Genomic DNA, 24,027 nt, shown 5'->3' with positions numbered 1-24,027 from the left:
ATTTTTCTCTATATCTTCCGCAGCACCTGATACTTTCTGATTTTTGCTAATCTGATGTATGCAAATTGTACTTTTTCTTAATATGTGCTATCTGATTATGCAGGGTAAGTTATGCTTTTTAGTCATTCTGAGTTTCCATTCTGTGGATTGCCTATACTTAGAATTTGTCCACTTCTATTAGGTTTTTCTCTTTCTTGCTGACTTTATATAAGAAATTATGTATATCCCAGATCTCATTACCTAGTCAGGTTGAGATGATGGAAATAATTTATTCTTTTCTTTGTTAGTTCTCATCTTCAGTATCCACCCCCCAATTTTTTGTGTTTTTTAGATCTTGTTTTTCTGTCAGTTTTATAGTTTTACCATGAACATTTATTTAAGTCTTTGGAATTATTTTTCCTTATAGTGTGAGATGCAAATTCAATTTTTTCTACATCTACTCATTAAGGAGAAAGAAGTTAACCCTTTCCCTCTCTCTGGAAAAATTATCTTGAGTTTATATTTTCATACCACTGTTTCCTTGGAAATCTATTGAGTTAAAATAAATATGGAATATTAGCAGTTTACCAGCAAGATTTTAACTAGAAAAAGAAAAGGCAAAGGTTTTAAGACTTCTGAGTCAAGTATAACTCTGCTAACTGAGCTTGTTCCTTGTTGCAAAGACTTGGAACATACCTGCAGTGATTTTTACAAGACAGTATTTCCGGTAGCACATGAGGCTTAGCTAAGGAGGATACTCTTCTCTGCATGCTGTCGTTTAGTGTGCTGTATCCTGCCAGCCTAAGTATCCTGGTGCCAAGTTATATTGTTTTGTGAGTGTCTTTTGAGTATGCTGAGTAGAACTGCAGTCAATTTTCCCACAAGCTATTCTATTGATATATGTCAGTTCCTTTCCCAGGCCAACATTGTCTCATAACATATCAAAAGAATATGTTAACTTTGTAACAATAGAATGTTAACTTTGTAAGATTTCTTCCTATCAAATGGGTGAATGATTTTTCTTCATCTTACTCTGTTAAAAATAGCAATTTGTATTCTTCAATATAAATTTTAATATCAGTTTATTAAGTTACCTAAGCTGCTGAGGTTTTTACTGGAATTGGGTTTTATTCATACATTAATATAGAAAGAATTGGCATATTTACAAGATAAAATCATCCCATTGATGAATGTAATCTTTCCATTTATTCAAAATATCTTATTTTGTTTGGCCAATAATCGTTATTACCATCAAAGTGATATCCTGTTATTTCTGGTGCAAAGAAATAGATTGTATATAGTATACTGATCTTATATTTACATTTTGATGAATACTGAATATTTTGATGAATATTGATCCTCTTGAGTTGTCTTTCTAAATACAAATAATGATAGTTTTTCTCATCCTCTTGGGTTCTCATTCTTTTCATTCCCTTTTATTGATATGGCTAAATTGTCAGTCTATATTTCACAGTAGCTGTGGTAGCAGGCGTTTTTGTCATATTTCTGCTTAAGAGTCTAAAGTTGCTCTATTAAACGCAATACTTGCCATGAGTTTTATGCTAGTTAGAAACTTTATCAGAAACTTCCTTTGATTGCTACTTTAAATTGTTTGTCTAGATTTTTTTCACCTTTAATAATAGTAATTAATGATGAATGAAATTCATGTTCTGATATTGAATCATTCTTGCATTCTTACTTGATACAATTTTTCCAGTGAAATGATTTATCAAATATGTACACATAGAGTAGCATGCAGAAACCTGGATGTATTCAGAAAAGGCAGTATAGCCACTATTTGATGAGGTATCCTTAGAGAAAATAACCTGAATAGAGGAACTGGGTCATAGTCTGGCTTCATTTTCTAAGGAAATTTATTAATGCCTTTTCTGAGTAAGTCTTTGGGCAAGGTCCTCAGTAAACCTTGGACATAAGGTTATCCATGGTTAGTGTATTTTGCAAGATGCACTGGCTGCTGGAACTGGATATCTGCCTGTAACATAGTTAGGGAGAGCAGGCCACTTAGGTTTTTCCACTTTTAAGCTCTCTGCAGCTGTCTTCCAGCTATGAGAAGTAAATCAAAGCCGAACACCTATGGGTTCTCAAGTGCTCTAAGGAGCGATGTTTGAAGGAAAGAAGGACTTCATTAGCACAAGGTTCAGAAAACCAAGTATTGATAAAACTCTAGGCCTGGCTCACCCAGGCATCATTAGATTAAAATATGGTACAACAGAAGGTAGCCTGTTGAAGATGGCTTTCAGTATGTCTCTTGTATCATTTGTACACTTAGGAACTGGTTGCGTAGCTTCATTCTCCTGAGGAATCCTCTGATCTCTCTTGTTTTCATACCCACATTTACCTCTTTGACATAGCTGGAGACAGAGCACATTTTCTAGAAGTTCTTGAGAAAGGCTTTCATGGAAGGTAAAGTTTGAAACTTTTTTACAGTGCTGGTGATTGAACCCAGGGCTTTGTGCATGCCAGGCAAGTGCTTTACCACTGAGTCACATCCCTAGACCAAGTTTAAGACCTAAATGCCTGAAATGTCTTTTAATTCTCTCAACTTGAATAGAAATTTGAGTATAGAATCCAAGTTGACTTGTTTTTCTTTAAAAATTTCAGTGGATCTCTTTGTTGCCTTCTGGTTTGTGACTACTGAGAAATCTATCTGAAGCCATTCTAATTTTTGATTTTTTTGTGTGGGACCTAATTTTTTTGTTTCTGTTTTTCCTTCCCTCTGGAAGCTTGTAGGATCTTGTTTGACTTTAAGCATTTGTAAATTTTACAATGTGCCTTGGTGTGGGTACATTACCATATATTGTGCAGAGTAAATAATAAGCCCATTCAATATAAAAAATTATGTCCTTCAGCTCTGGAAACTTCTTGATATGATTCTTTCCCCCTCTTAAAGATTTTTTAATAGCATCTTTTGCTAGTCTAACAATCATTATCTTCTGTCAATCTGAGGATATTAATGACTGAATTATTTTGTTTTGTTTTTTTTAATTCATTTTTATTGTAAACAAATGGGATACATCTTGTTTCTCTGTAAATGAAGTAGAAGCATACCATTTGTGTAATCATACATTTACCTGGGGTAATAGTTTTTGATTCATTCTGTTATTTTTTTCTCCCCCCCAATCCCTCCCAGTTATTTTGTTTTGAAGTTGCCATTTTCCTAAGTTTTTTTTTCTCTTGGTTATTTTGTGTGTGTACATGTATAGGTATATGTGTGTTATCTCTCTTTTTCTTAATAGAGGCTTTCCTTGGTTTTCTGCTGATCATTGCTTATATTTAAGAGATTGGACAGTTAGTTGAAAGCTTTGAGCAAACAGGTGGGACTTGCTGGCAATAAAATTTGTTAGTTTTAAGTCTAGTTCATAAGGGCTGTTATAGGGTTTGCTAATATTCCCTTGAATTCATCTATGCAGCCTCAAGTAGAGTGACCCACCAAACATATAGAATGACCAGGAAAACAGAACAAAAAGTTCCTTTATTGCAGGTTGGCAGAACCAGTGAGAGTAGAGAGGGATTGAAAAACCTAATGTTACAGTTTCTTCTTCCAAATTCAACTAACTCATTCTTTTAAGAAACAGAGAGGGAAAGAAGGAGAAAGAAGCAGCACAGTGATATTTTAGGGAAATACTGCCATATGGAAACATGGAATAGAAAATTGTGTTATACTGAAGAGTATGTTAGATTGGATTTATCACAATAGCTTTTCAATTTGTCTTTATAATTGCTTATTTTTTGTCTCCCTGTTTCAAAAAGAAACATGTTAAGTTCCACGTGGTAGTTTCCCATGGTTTTATCTATTGTTACTCCATATATTTCTGCTATCTTATTACAAATTTTTGAATTAACCATATTTTAGTCAGCTTTTTCCTTACTCTGACCAAAAAGACCTGACAAGAACAATGTTGCAGAGGGAAAGTTTATTTGGGGCTCATGGTTTCAAAGATCTCAGTCCATGGATGTCTGACTCTATTCCTCAGGGCCTAAGGTGAGGCAGAACATCATGGCAGAAGTGTGAGGCAGAGAAGAACAGCCAGGGACATGGCACCAGGAAGCAGAGAGAGTGCTCCACTCACCAAGAATAAAATATATACCCCCAAAGGCTCATCCCCCATGACCCATCTCTTCCCACCACACTTACCTGCCTACAGTTACTACCCAGTAATCCTTATTAGGGAATTAATGTACTGATTAGGTTAAAACTCAACCCAATCAAAATTGACCTCTAAACTTTCTTGCATTGTCTCACGTGTGAGCTTCTGGGAGACATCTCATCCAAACCATAACATTCTGTCCCTGACCCCAAAAGCTCATACCCATCTTAAAATGCAAAATACATTTAGTCCCTGTAAAATACATTTTCAAGTGTCCCATAGTCCCAGCAGTATGAGTCCAAAGTCTCCTCTGAGACTCAAGGCAAATTCTTAGTGTTAGCCACTGTAAAAGTCAAAAACAAGTTATATATCTCCAATATATAAAGGCACAATAAACATTACCACTCCAAAGGGAGAAATAGGAGGACAGAAAGAAGAAATGGGACCAAAGCAAGAGTGAAATCCAGCTGTGCAAACAAGCCCTTTAGTTCCACATTCAGCATCTGGGGCAATGGCATCATGATATGCTCTCCAAAGCGCTTGTGTAGGTCTGCTCCTATGACCTTGCTGGTTGCAGCCCACATGGCCTCTCTGTTGGCTTGTTGCTGCTCTATTCCTATAGCTTTCCTTGGTAGACATTCATGGTATTGGCATCTCTTTGGGACTCTCCATTGCAGCTTTGTCTTCCTTCTCATATATTCATGTATCACCCTCTCAGGAGCAGCCTGCAGGAACGAGGACCCTGCTGCACTTTGCCTGGCCTCCCAGGCCTTCCTTTGAAATCTTGATAGAAACCTCTATGACCCCCTAACTCCAGCATCCTGCATTCCTGTAGAATCAGCACCATGTGGTTGACTACAAGGTCTGCCACCAGCTCCAGCAGTAGCAATCCTCCAGGAACCATGACTACAACAACTTCTGAGTACCTGGGCAACTGAGGATGGTGAAACAACTTCCTAGGCCCTCCTTTGAAAGCCAGGTGCCTCCCTGGTCTCTTCTCAAAGGAATTTTTGGTTTTACAGCCTTGAGCCTGAGATGGCTATGGTCCTGCCAATTACTGAGATATCTTCAAACCATTTTTCCTATTGTTTTTAGGTGAAGTATTTATTGTTCCTTTAGTGACTATAATGTCTTTAACAACTACAACTTCCTTAGCCCCAGTGTTACTCTTATTACTTACAGTTTTCTAACCAAACTGCAAGTTTTTCAAGGTTTTTGTTTTGTTTTGTACCACTGAGCCACATCTCCAGAACTTTTTTTTATATTTTATTTAGAAACAGGGTCTCACTCAGTTACTGAGGCTGGCTTAGAATTCGCAATTCCTGCCTCAACCTCCCAAGCTGTGGGATTACAGGTATGCACCACCACACCCAGCTCAAATCTTTCTACTTTGCTTTCTGCTCTGCTTTCTTCTCCTAATTATCACAGTAAATTTGGTTAAAAACTGCCAGCAATATCCATGCCACTATCTGAATGTTGTGCTGCCTTGAAATTTCCTCTGCCAGATTAAGAACTCCATCATCTTTCAATTTAGCTTCACAGAAAGTCTTAAGACATGGGAAAGCACAGACAACTTCTTAGCCAGAATATAACATGAATGACCTCTAGTCCAATTTCCAGTAGTGCCCTTAATAGCCTCCAAAACCTCATGAGCCCAGTCTTTACTATCCACAGTCCTATTAGCATTCTTGTCTTTTGAACTCCACCAGAATTTCCCATTAAGTTCCACTTAACATTCTGATGCTTTTCCAGCTTGCATCACTAAACTTTCTAAAATTCCTCCCACAAATGCCAAAAAGCCCAAAAGCTTATAAACCACATGGTCAGGTTAGTCACAGCAACAGCCCCATTCCCAGTACTAATTTCTGTTTTAGTCAGCTTTTTTGCTGTTGTGACCAAAAGCCCTGACAAGAATAATGTCACAGAGGAAAAGTTTATTTGGCACTCACAGTTTCAGAGGTCTTAGTTCATAGATAGCTGACTCCATTCCTCAGGGCCTGAGGTGAGGCAGAACATCATGGCAGAAGAGTGTGGCAGAGGAAAGCAGCTGGGGACATGGTGCCAGAAAGCAGAGCTCTCACCAAGAACAAAATATATACCCAAGACTCATCCCCCATGCCTCACCTCTTCCACCCACATCCTACCTGCCTACAGTTACCACCCAGTTAATCCCTTTAGAGAAATAATGCACTATTTAGAATAAGGCTCTCATAACTCAAACATTTTGCTTTTAAACTTTATTACATTGTCTCACACATGCGCTTTTGGGGACATCATACTTTTCTTTTTTTCAGTAAAAAAAAAGAAGGTAGGATTGAAGGTAGGCATGCTAAGCAAGCACTCTACCACTGACCTAGATCCCCAGCTTTTTAATATTATTTTATTTTGAGACAGGGTCTAAGTTTCCCATGCTGGCTTCTAACTTCTGAATTTTCTACTTCAGCCTCCCAAGCAGCTAGGGATTATAGGCATACTATAGGCATATACCATTGCACCAGTCTTGCTTCTTTTATTTCCCAACTTTGTTAGATAATTTTCTTCTCTATGTTTGCAAGTTGTATGCACTATTTTTATTTGTAATGGTTACTGCTAATTCTTAGTTATGTGTATTTTTCTCTGCCAGTATTTAAAGTTATCAATATTGAAGTTTTAGAACAACACAAAGATTATACTAATTGATCCCCTAGACACTTGCCTCTATAGCTCCTAGCCTTACTCAACAGTGTTAGTATCACTTAGTTTTTGACTGTTATGGTTGTTTATCTTTAATGTTTTCCTATTTGAAAATTTGTCTTAATTCTTCCTATATATGCTTTATTCAGATATTATATTTGTAAATATCAAAACAGTACAATCATATGGTTTAAAAAGTCAGTTGGTGATAAAAAAGAAAAGCATACAAGGAAATACAGCAGGTTCCCAGACACTCTGCAGAGTCCTGAGCTAAGAAGCAACCACATTTAAATTTTCACTCATTCTTCAGTATTTACCTTATTTCTAAATAATACCCTTATCCTGCTATTTCTTGATTTATCCATTTTAGATATTATCTCTTAACCCACACGGCACATTTCCAACCTAGGACCTTCAAGATTTTTTCTTAGATCTGGAATATTATTTGGCCAGACACCATTACAGCCTTCTGCACTTTTCTAGTCATTTATTAAGAGTCATGTCAGTGAGTTCTCCATGTTACCTGTTTTAAACTGCACCTTTTTCCTTCTCTCTCTGCATCATTCCCTTTTCATCCTTTTTTTTTTTTTTTTTTTTTTTTTTTTTTTTTTTGTAGCATATATTGTTTTGCCTCCTTCTGTATCCCCAGCACTTGAAAGCTGTACCTGGCATAGTTTAACCTCTCATTTATCGAAAGTACAGATAAATCAAAGTAGTCATCTTTTCCTAATACTGTCATTAGGGCCAAAATATTTCATTCTGAAAGAATATATGGATGTCATTATGAAATTACAACTAAGAATGATAAATGATATCAGTATGATGTAAAATAATAGCTTTACTTCACAACTACAAGCTATAGTATTCACCAGTTCTCTAAACATTCATAACTAATGCACCAGTGTCATGTTTTGTCGTTTGTACTATTAGTAGATTTAAAAAGTTAAGATTAAAATATGTAAAAAAAATCAAACTGTATATTTTTGATCATTTAAACTTGATTTCAATATATTCATAATCCAGTACACTGAAGAAGTTTTAATTTAAAGTAAATAGGAAGCACAAAGCCCTGGGTTCAATCCCCAGCACCACAAAAAGAAAAGAAAAAAAAAAAAAAAGTGAATAGGTAGGCTTCAGTTTGAAAATAAGCCCCATGGAAAAAAGGCAAAGTCATATAGGGAACATTCCCTTTATTTTTTTATTTCTTATTGGCACATTATAATTATACATAATAGCAGGATTCATTTTGATATGTTCATCCCTGCACATAACATAATTTGGTCAATTATATCCCAGTCCTGCACCTCTTCCTCCTCTCCGCCCTCCCATTACTCCCACTAACCTTATTCCTCTACTTTGCTGGTTTCCCTTCTATTTTTATGAAATCCATTCTCCTCCACTTTTTTTGGTTTTTTGGTTTTTTGGTTTTTTTGTTTCTTTCCTTTTTTCTCTCTAGCTTCCACATATAAGAGAAAACATAGACTCGACTTTCTGAGACTGGCTTCTTTTACTTAACCTGATTTTTCCAGTTCCATCCATTTTCCTGCAAATGACATAATTTCACTCTTCTTTTTAGCTGAGTAAAACTTCATTTTATCTATTTACCACATTTTCTTTATCCATTCATCTGCTGACAGGACACCTAAGCTGGTTCAGTAACCCTAACCTGGCTATTGTGAATTTGAAAGCATTCCTTTTAGACGGACTAATTAGAATTGATACTTTGCCTCCAGTGATTTCATTTTACCTATTCTGTTTCTAATGCATTTGCTTCCAAGATCTACGAATTTTTAGATTCATCTTTCTAATAAATTCAGGAAGCTTCACAACCATTATATTCATTCTGTATGTTCTTTTGAAAACTTAAAATTAGACCTATATTAGGCCGGGTGTGGTGGCATGCCTGTAATCCCAGCGGCTGAGGAGGCTGAGGCAGGAGGATCAAGAGTTCAAAGCCAACCTCAGTAACAGCGAGGTGCTAATCAACTCAGTGAAACCCTGTCTCTAAATAAAATACAAAACAGGGCTGGGAATGTGGGCTCAGTGGTTAAGTGCCCCTGAGTTCAATCCAGTGCCCCAAAAAAAAAAAAAATTAGACCTATATTAGACCTCATTCTGTCTTCCCAGTCTCTTTCTTAATTTTCATCTCTTTGTGTTCCATTCTGAGTACTTATTTAATGTATATTTGCCTGTTCACTGAGCTGTGTCTATTCATTTAACTCACTGAGGTTTTTTTAAATTTCCCATAATTACATTTTAATACCCATACTTTAAATTTTAATAATTATATTTCAATGATTATGTTTTATCTAGAATTAGTCTTTTTAATCTCCTGTTCATTCCGGTTACTTTATTGCACCCTTTATTTAAGCACACCATGTTTTGTCTCCAAGAGTTCCAGTATCTGCAAATCCTTGAGAGTAAAATGTTTGTTATTTTGGCTGGCTCTCAGTATCTGGCCTCTTCACATATATAGTGATATTTAGAGTTCTTTGCTTGCTAATATATGTGAATTCTGCAGGCCAATACTGGGGAATGCTTGACTCCATAGAGGATTTGCTACTGTCCCCGCCGGTAAATAGTGTGGGAGTATCACCATTTTGGAACCATGTTAGGCCTCCCTTGGAGAGCTTACATAAGAGTGGGAAGCCAGGATCACGTTCCCCCCACTTTATTTGCTAGCCTAAAACTCTGTGTACTGACAGCTAGGCTGCTTGTAAGGGTGTCTACCCTCAAGGAACCCACATTCCTCCATCTGCCTAGTTTTCCAGCTCATCAGTTCTGATTGGCTTTTGCCCCTCTCCTGGACTACCTCGGTGATCAACAGTGCTTGAATGTGTATGTCTCAGCCCAGCTCTGTCTTGTTAACCAAGAGAGTCTCACATATAGTGCTCTACCAGAAGTAGAGGTTCCCTCCAATTTCCAGACTCTTAATAGCCAATTGTTACAAATTTAACCTTTTGAGAAATCAATAATATTTAGTGGTTATATTTCTTTGGATGCTCAGGGTTTTTTAACTACTAAAGGTATTTACTTTCTAAAAACAAATCCTTAGTTTGAAATTAGGAAATATATTCTCAAGGAGATATGAGGAGAAATAAGGAATGAAGGATATTAATACTAGAAAGTAGAAAAGGTATCATTCCATGAAAAAAGTATTAGCAAACTTAATAAACCAATGAAATGACAATTTCATTTATTTTTCTCATTTTACCACACATCTTCACAGGGCCTTAAATTGAAATAAGCATTTGAAAACTTCTGCTTTAAGACCTAGGAAGATAATTAAGTGCTTTCTGACTCATGAGAGGAAAGGCAGATACATTTATAATGTAGTTTTGAGTATATTTTGTAATCTATAATAATAGTCTTTAAAACTCTTTGAAAATTAGTCAACCATGTGTGATACATAGCAACCAAACTCATAATTAATGGGAAAAATCCACTTCTCAACCACTTTATTAAATGATTAAATGTGTTTTTCCATTTTTATGTTAAAATGCAAACTTAAAAAACAACCAAAATGAAAATCTTAATATGAATGGTTAACACATTTTCCACTTGAAACTTAATATTCTATAAGTTGAAAATGGATCAAATTCTTTCATACATTTCTAGGACTGGAAGATGAGAAGATTAAGTAAGATGCCTACCAAACTAATAAAAATTATTGTGAATACCAATTAGAGGAATCTGTGTATTTTCAAGGATGGAATATTTCACTTCTGATCAAAATTTTTAAATGTGGGGTCAAACCTTATGTTTAAGTTCCAGCTCTTCTACATTCCTAGTTAGTTTTCTGAGACAACTTATCCTCTGAACCTCACTTTCCTCATCTACAAAATTAACATAAAAATCATAACTACTTCACTGAGTTGTTGAGAGGACTAAAGAATTCTGTTTTTCATGCACTTGGCAGAGCACCTGGCGTATAGTAAGGACTCAGTATATATTAACTCTTGTTACTAGCCATTTGTTAATAACCATGTTATCAATATGTGGTTTTGAATTAGACGCTAAGGACTCCTGCTAATGGGATCAAGTGAAAAAATATTGGGAACAGGAACATTCTTGAGTACTACTCTATTCAAAGAATGGGAGATTCTCTCTGTTTTCCAGTACAGGTACTAAAAGACAAGGGGGTAAATACTGTTATGCAATAAGCAGTCAGGATTCTGCAATGTTGGGCATTTCTACCACACACATGTGTGATGACATTATGGAGGACTTGTATTCTCAACACTTGGAATCTCAAGTGGTATTATAAATTGGGGCCTCCATTTTTGGGTAGTAAAAAAAACTCCCCACTCAAATATGACCATCAGAAACACATGGGAAATGAACATGGTCCCCAACATAACACCCTTTAATTTTTTAGAGACCTTGATGCAAATGAAAGAAATATGTAAATACCTTTCTTTTACTTTCCCACATTCTTTTTGGTTTTGTACAACCTTTTGCTGTGTATGGAGGAAAAAAAAATAAAATTTTGTTCTCTGACAATGTTTGTTCATAGCTGGAGTCCCAAAGGCATTTGCATTTATTTTTATTGCCTTTTATTTATGAATATAAAATGGGCTTTTTTCAATACAAATGGGAGTTTCTTTTTAGTTTCACATTTACCATAGCTAAAAATGTTTTAAGGGGCTGGGGATACAGTTCATTTGATAGAGTGCTTGCCTCACAAGCACAAGGCCCTGGGTTCAATCCCCAGCACCGAAAAAAAAAAAAAAGTTTTAAAAATAATTTGTTTATTGGAGTCAATAATCTAGGTCTGTGTAGCTTATCCCTGAGATGGAATTATTGGTGTAGAAACTAATTGACTACCAATAGTCACACTTCAGAATTTATAAGTAGAACTCCCAGATGCTCACAGTTTACATTTTCTAGCCACCTCCTTCACAGTTAAGTTCTAATGGGATATAAGGGGAAGTGATGATGGATATGACTTCTGGATCATGCCCTTAAAAGTACTGAAGCATATAACAAGTATATGAAAAAATGCCCAACATCTAATTATCAGGGAAATCAAAGGCACAAGGCACAATCCCAGCTATGCAGGAGACTGAGGCAGAAGCATTGCAAACTCAAGGCTCATCTCAGTAATTTAGAAAGACCCTGTCTCAAAATAAAAAATAAAAGTGGTGGGAGCATAGCTCAGTAGTGAAGCACCTCTGGGTTCAATCCCTGCTACCAAAAAAAGTGTTGAGATACTGCCTCACACCTATTAGAATGGATACCATTAAAACACAAAAAAGCAAAGGTGATAATTGTTGGCAAGGATGTAGAGAAAAAGGTTCCCTTGCATACTCTTAGTGGGAATGTAAATTAGTATATCCATTATGGAAATTTATGGAGGTTTCTCAAAATATTAAAAATAAAGCTGTCATACAATCCAGCAATCCCTCTACTGTGTATATATCCCAAGCAAACGAAAACAATGTCAAAGAGATGTCTTCAATCCCATGTTCATTGCAGCATTATTCACAGTAGCCAAGATAAAGAATCAGCCCAAGTGTTCATCAATGGATGAATAAAGAAAATGTGGTATGGATACAAGATGGAAAACTATACAGTCTTTAAAAAATAAAATTGGGGCTAGGGTTGTGGCTCAGTGGTAGAGCACACCCCTAGCAAGTGTGAGGCAATGGGTTCGATCCTCAGTACCACATAAAAATAAATAATTGTGTCCATCCACAACTAGAAAATATTTTAAAAATAAAAAAGAAGAAAATCCTGTCATTTATGACAACATGGATGAACCTGGAGAACATTAAGCTAAGTGAAATAAGGCAGGCACAGAAAGACAAATACTGCATGATCTCATAAGTGAAATCCAAAATCAAATGCAAAGAGTAAAATGATAGTTACCAGGGGCTGGGGGTGGTGCAGAATTGGGGAGATGTTAGTCAAAGGATACAAAATTTCAATTAGGTATTGAACAACATGGTAACTATAGTTAATAACTATATTATACAGTTAAATATTGCTAAGAGTATATTTTAAGTATTCTTCACAATAAATATGTAAATAATAATGCACAAATAAGTATGTGAGTCAGTATACACATTAGCTTGATTTTTGCCATTCTACAATGGTTATATATTTGACAACAGTATGTTGTATACCATAAATATATACAATTTTTGTCAATTAAAAAGTATTTTTAGGGCTGGGGTTGTGACTCAGTGGAAGAGCGCATGCCTAACATGTGTGAGGCACTGAGTTCGATCCTCAGCACCACATATAAATAAATAAAGGTCCATTGACAACTAAAACGTGTATATATATATATATATATATATATATATATTTTTTTTTTTTTTTAAGTACTGGGTTATGTATTTCTCTTGCCCTGTCCCTGCATTCCTTCTGCAGGGGAGGAAGTAGAAGTAAGAGTTCCTTAACCATTTAGATGCTGAGATGAAAACTGTGTGTCAAAAATGACAAACCAGTCCCACCAATCCTGGATTACCCACCTCTACTATAATTTGAAAGAAATGAACTTTTATTGTTTCAGATGCTGTGTTGCGGGGGTCTCCTTATTTAAACAACTTAGATTGTACTAAAATCAATAGAGGCATAAATGATCTTATGCATACAAAAGGATTACAGTTGGGGAGGAAGGGGAATTGAGTGGAAGCCTTAGATGAAATTGCCCAAGAAGAAACATCTGTATAAAGCCAAAATTCTCCTTTGGCCAAAGGTAACTGAACCTAATGAGTTAGACATTTAATCTTGGATAAGCTGCTTACCTTTATCCACGTTTAAGCTTTAAACTGAAAAGACTGAAGAAGTTGATCTCTCAAGGATCCTTTCTAGCTCTGTCATTCTGTAAATATGTTGTCCTAGAAAGGATGAGTGATGAGAAAATGTTTCAGATACTAAGTATCCAAACTGACCACTCAGAGATGCTAAATAGTATGTGTATGGACAACAGGGGCTCCAGCAGGATAGCTCTATTTTCTTCAATCTGTTTGTAAACTGGTTAATTCTTAATTAGTATCTCTTTTGGTTGAATCTTGCTTTTGCAAAAAGAGGCAGCCAACACACATTCTTTCTCTGAACCACTTCCCTCAAAGCTATAAGCTTGTTAATTGGCCTTTCAAGTTAACACAGTTGACATTTTCCCCAATACATATATCTATAATCCATTACGGATTGTTCTCGTCCTAATGGTTTAACACCATCATAATTAAGTACCAACCTATGTGAAAGAAGAAAGGAAGTAAATAGCAAGTAGTTTCTCTTTAAGCATTTATCTAACCTAGTATCTCTGTGGTACAAACTTTGTCTAACTTTAATGTATTTGTGGAAGAAAAATAATAAAAGATTTTCAGAAAGTCACAGGTGATACAATTTTAAGAAAACTGTCATTCTGTATAGTGACCCACTTAATCTCTATTTAATCATCAGATATCAGTACAGTATTTATTTAGATAAGGTTTTACTTTTTCCATCCTTTCTGGGCTAACAAACTTGGCTTCACAGAACAGACACATTTCAAATGAATTTTCCCTATAATACTGAGCCTTGTACATTTTACTAGATTTCCAGTAGTGGTATTCACCATAGTAACACAACCTTGCCAAATCTATTAATGTATGAAAACCAAATTTATAATTCAGAGCTGTGCTACACACAGGATACCCTCGGTGTCCATGTTACCTAAGCAGATATACCAAAATGACCGGCACCGTAAACCATTTCACTCATTCTTTTAATTCGAGTTCCTTTATCTCCCAAATATCCCTCTTTCTTCTAGACTAGGTTTTGGTCACCTAAGACGAAGCTCCAAGGACCTGGTTGCTAAGAGACAAGACGCTGGGAGGGTGGGGACGCTGCACTGCGACAAGCAGGGGAGCAAAATGCAGAGGGGGAAGGGTAAGACTAGAAGCTGCCCGCCACCGACGCCGCCGCGTCTCCAGCCCCTCAGGAGCTCGTCGCTCATTGGCTCCGCCGCCGCGGCGCTGGCCCACGATTGGCCGAGCATCATTGGGCCCCCACCTCTCGGTGGTGGTGCCGGGCGGTAACCTGCGAGCGGGCAGGGGCGGTGCGTGTGGGCGACGCGGTCCGGGTTGCGGGCTGGGTCGTAGGGGCCTCTTGGCGCGAGCGCGGGCGGCACCAGCCACTGCAGGTGACAGAGTCGCGGCGAGGGTTGCTGCGGGCCTGTGGAGGTGAGCGAGACGCCGAAGGGCTCAGGCGCCCGCCGGGAGCAGAAAGTAGAGCGAAGGGCGGTACCGCTCGCCGCCAGCGGGCACCGCTGCTGCCCCCACCCCGGCGGGGTGAGCTGGGCCGGATCCCCGCTCGCCCAAACGCACCCGAACGCCCTCACGCGCTGCCCGCCGCGCCCCCGGCAGCCAGCGGACCAGGCTCCCGCCACCCGCCTGCTCCCTTCCCTGCAGCGAATCCCGCCCGCGCAGCGGCTGAGGGAGCCCCATCTTCGGGAGCCCCCGTTTCTGTCCCGCGTCTGTCCCCGCCTCGCCCCGCTACCCGGCGCCTTTGTCTGCCTTTCACTCACCCCACCACCGAGACTGCGCCCAAACCGGGTGGGGCCGAATCTCGAGGGTCCTGGGGTTGCCCCGAGGACACGCCACGCTGGGAGCCTCCAGGCCCGAGGTTTGAAGGGCTTTGACCCACTGATCCTGGGTGTGGGATGTGATTTTACTTTCTCAGGAGCAAAGCCGACTCGTTCGTGCTCAGGGGTCAGGAAATCCGGCTGTAGGCTTCTCTCTGGTCCTGGGTGACTCTGTTACCTCCCCTCTCTGTTACACCAAAGGTCTTGGACCTACCCCACTGGCCCTCTTGCCGTCTTGCCACTGCCTAGCGGGGGAAATTCTCTGTCTACAAGAACCTTTTCTGTTTGAAAAAAGAAAAAAATTAGATGCTTGTCATGGACCTCTATGTGGTAGATTAAGTCTAATATATACATAAACCAAGATATGGGAATAAGGGAGGAGCTGTGGGGAATGCTCTTTAAATAGTGTAAACTATTGCATAGAATTTCTATTTGTGGTATGACGTCTTACTTTAAACGTTTTAAAAAATTTGATATTTTATGAATGGGAGTGGATTTAGTAGTAGGGTAATTTAACTTTTATTGTCACACTCAGTTATTAATTCTTGGAAAATTTTTATGTTAATAGTGGACAAAGTAGGAAGGGGGAACATAATGGTAGCAGTAAATCACTTCACACATTTTTTATGCGAAATGGTGTGCTACTGCTTCACAGTGTTATTTCTCAGGATAATCCTAAAGGTAGCTGTTGTTTTTCACATAACTAAGGCAGTTGAAGCCCCAGGTTGCACTACTAGAAGTGGTAAAACTGAATAAACATCTACAACTCAATTTACTTCATTGGGATATTACTGTCTCTCCTTTTATCCCTCATATTAATCTTTATGTATCTGTTTAATCCAAGGATCTCAGAAATAGTAATCCTGCTATTACAAACATATAGTCCTCACTGTGTGCCAGGTAGTACTTTCCATCGAAAGTATATATGAGCTAGCTATTATTGTCTTCTTTGTTTTAGAGATGTGGAAATTAAGGCACAGAAATTATCTGAACCAGATAATATCTTAAATGGTAGATCCAGGATGCAAACTCGAACAATTTGACTCCAAAATCTACACTCATAATCACTACATGATACTGGCCCTTCAATAAGGTACATCTCTGGTTGGTAGGAAGATTAATATTTTTCTTTGCATGTTTCTTTTTAATGTTCACTTAAATACATATAGGATAGCTATGATGCCTGCCACCTGATATCTTATACCAGTTACATAGTACTAGTCATACACAGTATTAGTCATAGTTACATTGGAAATCCAACACCTGTGAACACAATCCTAGGAAGTAGGTGCTGTTATTGTATGCTGCATCTCATTTGTTAGGTACTTTTATCTTCACAGTTCCTTCACAAAACAAGCTCTTTGATTCTCTCCACACCGCAGGAGGTGTTTTCATCACCTAATTTTAGAGCTGCAGTTCAACAAGATTCAATAACATACCTTGACTGGCATTGTGTTAGTGCTAGAACTCAATTCAGAGCTTCAGACTCTTCTGTATGCTGCTTTTTCCACTGTATTGGTCTGTTAATGGAGCTTTGCTTTGTACTAAAATATAACCTATCCTAAAATAGGCTATATTTTCCCATAGAAATTTTAGCTGATATTCGGAGATTGTATTTCCAAACCAGAATCCTGTGTCAGTTAAGTCATAGGTATGACTAGCCATAGATCTTTGTCGTTTTCATCTGTAAATTTATGATCCAAGTTCAGATATAGTGCCTGACACCTACTGGGGGCTTAGTAGTATTTTTATTTTATTGATTGATTTTTTTTTAAACTGGGCATAACCCAGGACCATTTTATTATTGAGTTACATCTCCAGCTCTTTATTATTTTTAATTTTGAGACAAGCTTTCACTAAATTGCCCAGGCTGATCTCAAACTTATAGTTCTCCTGCCTTAGCCTCCCAAGTTACTAGGATTGCAAGCATTCACCACTGAGCCCCTCTCCTTAGTAAATGTTTGAATAAAATAAGTGACTTAAACACTTTAACATTAAAAAGTTCTTAAAATGTTTGAATGGGTAGCTTTTTTTTGTTTCCAAAACCACAGTCTTTCCCCTCATTCACCTCACAAGAAAAAGCTTTCAAAGTTCTTTAATTGAAACATAATTAACTTCAAATGAATTTGCTTCTTTACCTCCTTATCCTAAACATCATCATTTCCAACCTAGTGCCTCCCCTCTTTTATAGACTGGAAAGAACATGGATTTGAGAGTCAGTTTTACCTGAGGTTGAGTCCTTACTGTGCATCTTATAAGCTCTGTGACCTTGTACAAATCACTAAACTCTGAACCTGTTTCTAATCTTATAAAATTAGAAAAAACCTCTTTTATAGGCATGAGGATTTATTAAAATAACATGAAAAAGACTTAGCACAGTTCCAGGGCTCATAGTAGATAACAGCTGTAATGTGTTTCTCCTCTGCCTGTTCCATGGTTCCCGTCTGCTGGTTCTTATACAAAATAATATGATGTTTAAAATATGCTTTTCTGCTAGGATCTATTGCCAAAGCATAAGCTCCTTGAGGACAGGGACCATATGGCATGGTCATAGAAGAGACTTTTATATCTAATACATGTCAGAGGTGGGCTCACTAAATGTTTGTTGAATTACATCCATGTGGAAAGCCTTGTACAGCATGAGAATACTTGGTGATATTATTGTCTGAAGGACTTGGACACCCTTGATTTAGATAGAGTGCTCTAGATATGTTCTTCAAGGTCTCCTGGGTTAAGTAGAGGTTATGATGGAAAAGAGATGGATAGGAACCCTGGGAAGCCTCCACTCTGTAGGAGTGAGTATGTTTGAGGGAGTTATTGGCCACTTGTACAAGTGGTAGTGTATGTGTATATGTGTGTGTGTAAGAATTAAACCTTATCCAGGCCAGTTGTCACTTTGCTTCAGAAGACACAGAGGATGAAGAATTTTCCAAAAAAAAGTTGTTTCAAACATGTAGTACTAATTACATTTGTTGATATAATATCTCTACCATTTTTAACTAATAACCACAGGGCACAATGACTATTATACTTAACCTAAATTGTAAGATTAACTTTTAAGTTTCTTTTTATTACATAAGAAAAAAATTCAATTACTTAGCCTTCATCTTTTGTAGAATGAATATTTAGTCACAGAAAAAAATAAGGGAATATTGCTTAGGAATAGAATGAAATTATAATTCTTTTTTTTTTTTTTTTTTTTTTGGCAGTACTGGGGATCGAACTCAGGACCTTGTGCTTTCGAGGCAAGCACTCTACCAGCTGAGCTATCTCCCCAGCCCTGAAATTATAATTCTTAATAAACAACTTGTTGCTGTGTTTGAGATTTTTAGTTTAGTTTTATTATCTATGGTTTGCTAATTAGAGTATAATTCAGGCATACGTACAGATCTTTTTAAGAAGATAAATTTCATATTCCATTTTTCTCCCAGCAGTGTATTGTGAAAAAATTTGAATATACAGCAGAGTCTAAAAGAATTTTGTCATAAACACACACAAATTCACCACCTAGATTCTACCATTAATATTTTGTTATGCTTTTTATTGCATATTTATCGATCTGCTCATCCTATATATCCATTTATAAAGTCATAATATTCAGATGTTTTTGCATTTGAAGAGATTTGGGCTGAATATTCTGGGTTTATTTTAGGTAAATTTTATTTTTCCTTTATATAATAGCAGTTTTTTAATTTGTTTGTTTTTGGGTTTTTTGTTTGCTTTGTGGTACTAGGAATTGAATCCAAAGGAGCTGTTCCACCAACCTACATCTCTAGTCCCTTTTATTTTTGTATTTGAGACAGTCTCACCAAGATGCCCAGATTGACCCCAAACTTGTGATCCTCTTGACTCAGGCTTCTGAATACCTGGGATTATAGGTGTGCACTACTACACACAGCTAGATAATTTTTAGGAATGCATTATAACTGATTTATAATTTTATGAAAACATACGAATTTCAGATATAAATAAAACTCTTTGTCCTCCCTATCCCTAGTTCCAAAAGATGAGTCGTGGATATTCAGAAAACAACAATTTCCTGAACAATAACAACCAAATGGTATTGGACATGATCCTTTATCCATTAATTGGAATCCCTCAGACCATCAACTGGGAAACTGTGGCAAGACTTGTACCTGGATTAACACCCAAAGAGGTAAACAACATTCCCCCAGATGTCTCCGAAAAAAAAAAAAAAGGAAAAATTGAGCAATTTAAATCATTTTATATATGCATATGCAGATATAAACACTGTATGTACATATTTATATGATTGACTAGATATAAGCTGTGAAAATTATATATTAACCCACTTTTCTCTTTAACCTACTAGGAAGCCTTAGGTTACATCAAGACATTATTTGCCTTTACTTGCATCTCTCCAATGCCAAGTTCCTTCCCTACCTTTTCTTTTTTCCCCCTTTTACCACAGACAATTAAAATATTTCTTGGTACCAATTTAATTGTCAACAGAAAAGTAAATAGGCCCTGAAATATTCTGTCATCTTGATAATCTAGATGATTTTATTAATGTTATCCTCAAAATCTAAACTTAAAATGTAAAAATTCTTAGAGGGAACACATATTTTTATAATTCATCCATTAACACTAGTTTGCAAAGCACCTCAGAATTTTTGTTGCCAAAAGGAATACATAGAATTATACAAGTGGAAATGACAATAATTTTCTCTAATAGATTTTAAGCATATTACTCACTGCCTGGCCCATCAAACACACTCAAATATAGGTGTCAAATCAGTGAATGAATGAAGTTTCGTCCTATGCTCTAACAAACTGAGAAAGCCAGCCCCACTGAGATTACTTGCTCTCAGCTATGTTTAGGTCTTTGTGAAATCATGAGGGAATTTATTTTTTCATGTATATCATCACTTCCTAATTTATATATTAACTTTTGGATTTTTACATTAGGTTTTGAAGCAAGAGAAACTTGAATTCATCTGTTATTCCAACTTTTTATTATAAATGCCTTCATACAGGGGCTGGGGTTGTGACTCAGTGGTAAAGCACTCGCCTAGCATGTGTGAGGTACTGGGTTCAATCCTCAGCACCACATAAAAATAAATAAATAAAAATTAAGGTATTGTGTCCATCTACAAAAAAATTTTTTTTAATTAAAATAAAAATGAATGCCTTCACACTTTCAGAAAAGTTCAAATAATAGTACAATGTTCTGATTTCCTTAAGATAGGCTCAGCAATTCTAGGTATTTGCTTGATCTCTTTGTATAATTTTTTCTAGAACTTACAAAAGTATGTTTTAGACATCATGATACTTCATCCCTATGGATTGTGGCATACATCTCCTTAGAATAAGGACATTATTACATAATCATAGTATCATTAACAAACCTAAGAAAATTAATAGTTCTATCATTCCATCTAATGTTTACTATCTTTAAATTTACTCAGGAATTTTTTTTAACTAAAATTCAACTAAATGTAAATCAGTATTTTTAGTACTACTAACTTTTAAATGATTTTTTATTCCTAAATGAAACACTAAAGAATACATACCTAGCTGGACTGGTACAATTTTGAGTTCAATCATAGCACCACAATGGAAAATGAGTACATACACCAAAAGCAACATGCAAAATATAAGAATTGTAGTCAGAAAAACCTGAATTTACCTTAAAGCAAGCTGTTGACACCTATATATATTCTTCCCAATTTCTTTCTGTACCTGTATGAATTCTTAAAGTGGGCATACAACTTGCTTTTTGAAAAACACTTACCAAATTGTAAATATCTTTATATGCCAGTAATAGACTTCTGCAACATTTAATGGCTATTGTTCTTTTGTTTGAGCCATATCCTAATTAGTAAGCCAACATCCACCCCTCCTTTTTTTCCCCCTCACCCCTCCCCCATACTAGGGATTGAACCCAGGGCCTTGCACAAGCTAAGCAAGTGCTTTACCACTGAGCCTTCCCTCCAGCCCTTTTTATTTTTTTGATACAGGATCTCACTAAGTTGCTAAGGTTGGCCTCAAACTTGGGATCCTCTTGCTTTAGCCTCCAAGGATTATAGGCATGCATCACCAAGCCCAGCAAATCAGTTCCTTTTGTTGGATATTTAGGCTATTTTTTCCAATTTTGGTCTAGTGTGATACTACTGTAACAAATATCTTATTCTCTTTTCCTTAGGGATTATCACAAAAGCAAAATCTCTAGGTCAGAAGGCACATGCATTTTTAAGGCATTTATTACATATTGTCATTGCCCACTAGAAAGTCATTCATGTTATATTCTAGTCAACACATCTGACTACCTGATCCTTACACGTTCTCTATTCAGTATTATTCTTCTGTGTTTTCAAAACTCTCATTTTATACATTCTCAATGTATAATTTAAATTTTAATAAATGTTTTCTTAAGATGTTTTGTTTTGTTTTATTTTGGAATGAGGTCTTGATATGTTGCTCAAGCTGGCCACAAACTCCTCGGCTTAAATGATCTTCCTGGGCATCCCAAGTAGCTAAGATTAATGTTTTATTGTTCCATGTCTTTTTTCTATTTGTGAGTTTGTTGTTGTGTTACTAATTTAATAACAGTTTTCTGTATTGTAAGTGTATTAACCCACGATCTGTCTTATTTTACTGTTTGTTTTCAGCCCATAAAGTTATTGTTATTCTGATATATACTTTAAAAAAAAGTTAACATCTGAATCTTTTTATTTTAATGTCTGCTTTTGTTGTCATGTTCACCTTCCGTTCTCCTGATTATTTTTCCCTTTTTTGGTGGTGCTAGGGATTGAACCCAAGGCCTTGTACATACTAGGCAAGCACTGTATTAAGCTAGATCCCCAGCCCCTTCTGATTACTTTTATGTTTCTTGTATTTAAATCTTTTTTAAAAAATATTTTTAGTTGTAGATGGACACATACCTTTATTTTATTTATTTTTATGTTGTATTGAGGATCTAACCCAGTACCTCACACGTGCTAGGTAAGTGCTCTATCACTGAGCCACGGTCCCAGCCCACATTTAAATCTTGATTCCATTGGAGTTTAAACTGTTTTCCTAAAGACTAGTTAATTGTCCCAATGTTCATTGAATATTTCAGTCTTTATTACTGGCTTGAAATTCTGTAGATCTATTATTCTAATCATTGATCTCTTTATCTAATAACCCACTGACATGTTCATGTTGACTCACTTAATTTTGGTATTATATTAGTATTTGTTAGACAAGAAAATTGTTATTTTTAATTTTCTTGAACATTCTCTTAATTTCCTGGATCACAGTTTTTTTTTTTTTTTCTATTTCAAAGATGACGTGTTGATATTTTGAAAGTAAAGAAAAGATAAATTTTGGAGGGGGAGTGGGGCACTGGAGATGAACTCAGGGATATTCATCCACTGAGCCACAACCACAACCCTATTTTGTATTTTATTTAGAGATGGAGTCTCACTGAGTTGCTTAGCTCCTTGCTGTTGCTGAGGCTGACTTTGAACTCCCAATTCTTCTGTGTCAGCTTCCTGAGCCGCTGGGATTACAGGCATGTGCCACCACGCCTGACAAGGATAAATTATTTAAAAATTTTTAGATAAATGTTTAGCTTAGCTGAAATAGTCTTATCTAGTTTTTCCAAAGTAACTGTATCATTTTACATTCCCACCAAAAACAGATGAGACTTCTAATTTCTCTGCATCTTTTCATTTTTATTATCTGTCTTTGATTATAGCCATCCTAACGTGTGTGGTGGTTTTGATTTGTATTTTCCTGACTACTAATAATGTAGAGCATCTTTTCATGTGTTTATTAACCATTTACACATATTCTTTAGAGAAATGTCTGTTTAGATCCTTTGACCTTGTTTTAAATTTTTAATTTTTGCTAGTAAGAATTTTTTATATATTCTATATACAAATCCCTTGTCAGATATATGACTTGGAAATATTTTTCTCCTGCTTTGTGGATTTTCTTTTCATTTTCTTGAGTTAAAAGTTTTTAATTTTAGGGACTGGGGATATAGCTCAGTTGGTAGAGTGCTTGCCTCTCAAACACAAGGCCTTGGGCTCAATCCCCAGCACCGCAAAAAAAAAAAAAAAAGTTTTAATTTTAATGAAATCCAGTAATCCAGTTTAGGTAATATTTGTTCCTCTTGCTTTTAGTGTCATATCTAAGAAACCACTACCTTATCCAATGTTACAAATGTTTATAACTGTGTTTCCTTCTAAGCATTTATAGTTTTGACTTTTTGTCTTTTGATCTGTCTTGAGTTAATTTTTTAATATGGTGTGAATTAGGAGGTCCAACTTCATTCTTTTGTTTTTCTTAAACACAAAAAAGTATCTAATGATATAATTATTTACAGTTCACAAGCTTTTTTATGCAGTCTTATATCAATTTCAAATATTAAGAATTTGTAAATTTCTTAAGTGTTAGTAATGACTGTAAGCTTTGGTAAACAAGATAAATCTACATTCCATTTCCAATATGACTATAAACTTTACCTGAAAGATTTCAAAAGAATCCCTGTTTTAAAAGCTTAGCTACCAGAATAATCTCATTTTTTTAAGAAAAATGAATTTAGTTAAAACATTTCTCTTTTGATCCTATAAATGTACACTTGTACCTGTACATTTTTATAATGCTGTTATAGCATTTGTGTTATTTCTTTGCCCTGACTTCATCTCTACTTTTTTTTTTTTTTTTAAACCAGGG

At 36.3% G+C, this 24,027-nt stretch overlaps 1 protein-coding gene across 6 annotated transcripts in view; it reads left to right on the top strand.

The window, feature by feature from the left end:
- Positions 1-14,798: 14,798 nt before the first annotated feature.
- The window catches only part of Sanbr (SANT and BTB domain regulator of CSR), a 50,524-nt gene continuing 41,295 nt past the window's right edge, over positions 14,799-24,027 (top strand). For 3 of the 6 annotated variants that reach the window (XM_047523221.1, XM_047523217.1, XM_047523222.1), the window contains exons 1-2: positions 14,799-14,938; positions 19,337-19,495. In XM_047523221.1, coding sequence (XP_047379177.1) covers positions 19,346-19,495 — 150 coding nt within the window. In that variant the 5' untranslated portion in view covers positions 14,799-14,938; positions 19,337-19,345. Of the gene's footprint in view, positions 14,939-15,359; positions 15,381-16,349; positions 16,433-19,336; positions 19,496-24,027 lie in introns of those variants that run through there. The other 3 variants (XM_047523218.1, XM_047523219.1, XM_047523220.1) reach the window with 3 other exon arrangements.

The sequence above is a fragment of the Sciurus carolinensis genome, chromosome 13, assembly GCF_902686445.1.
Source record: "Sciurus carolinensis chromosome 13, mSciCar1.2, whole genome shotgun sequence".
In the NCBI taxonomy this organism is placed as follows: Eukaryota; Metazoa; Chordata; class Mammalia; order Rodentia; family Sciuridae; genus Sciurus; species Sciurus carolinensis.
This window is presented reverse-complemented; position numbering and strand designations above follow the sequence as displayed.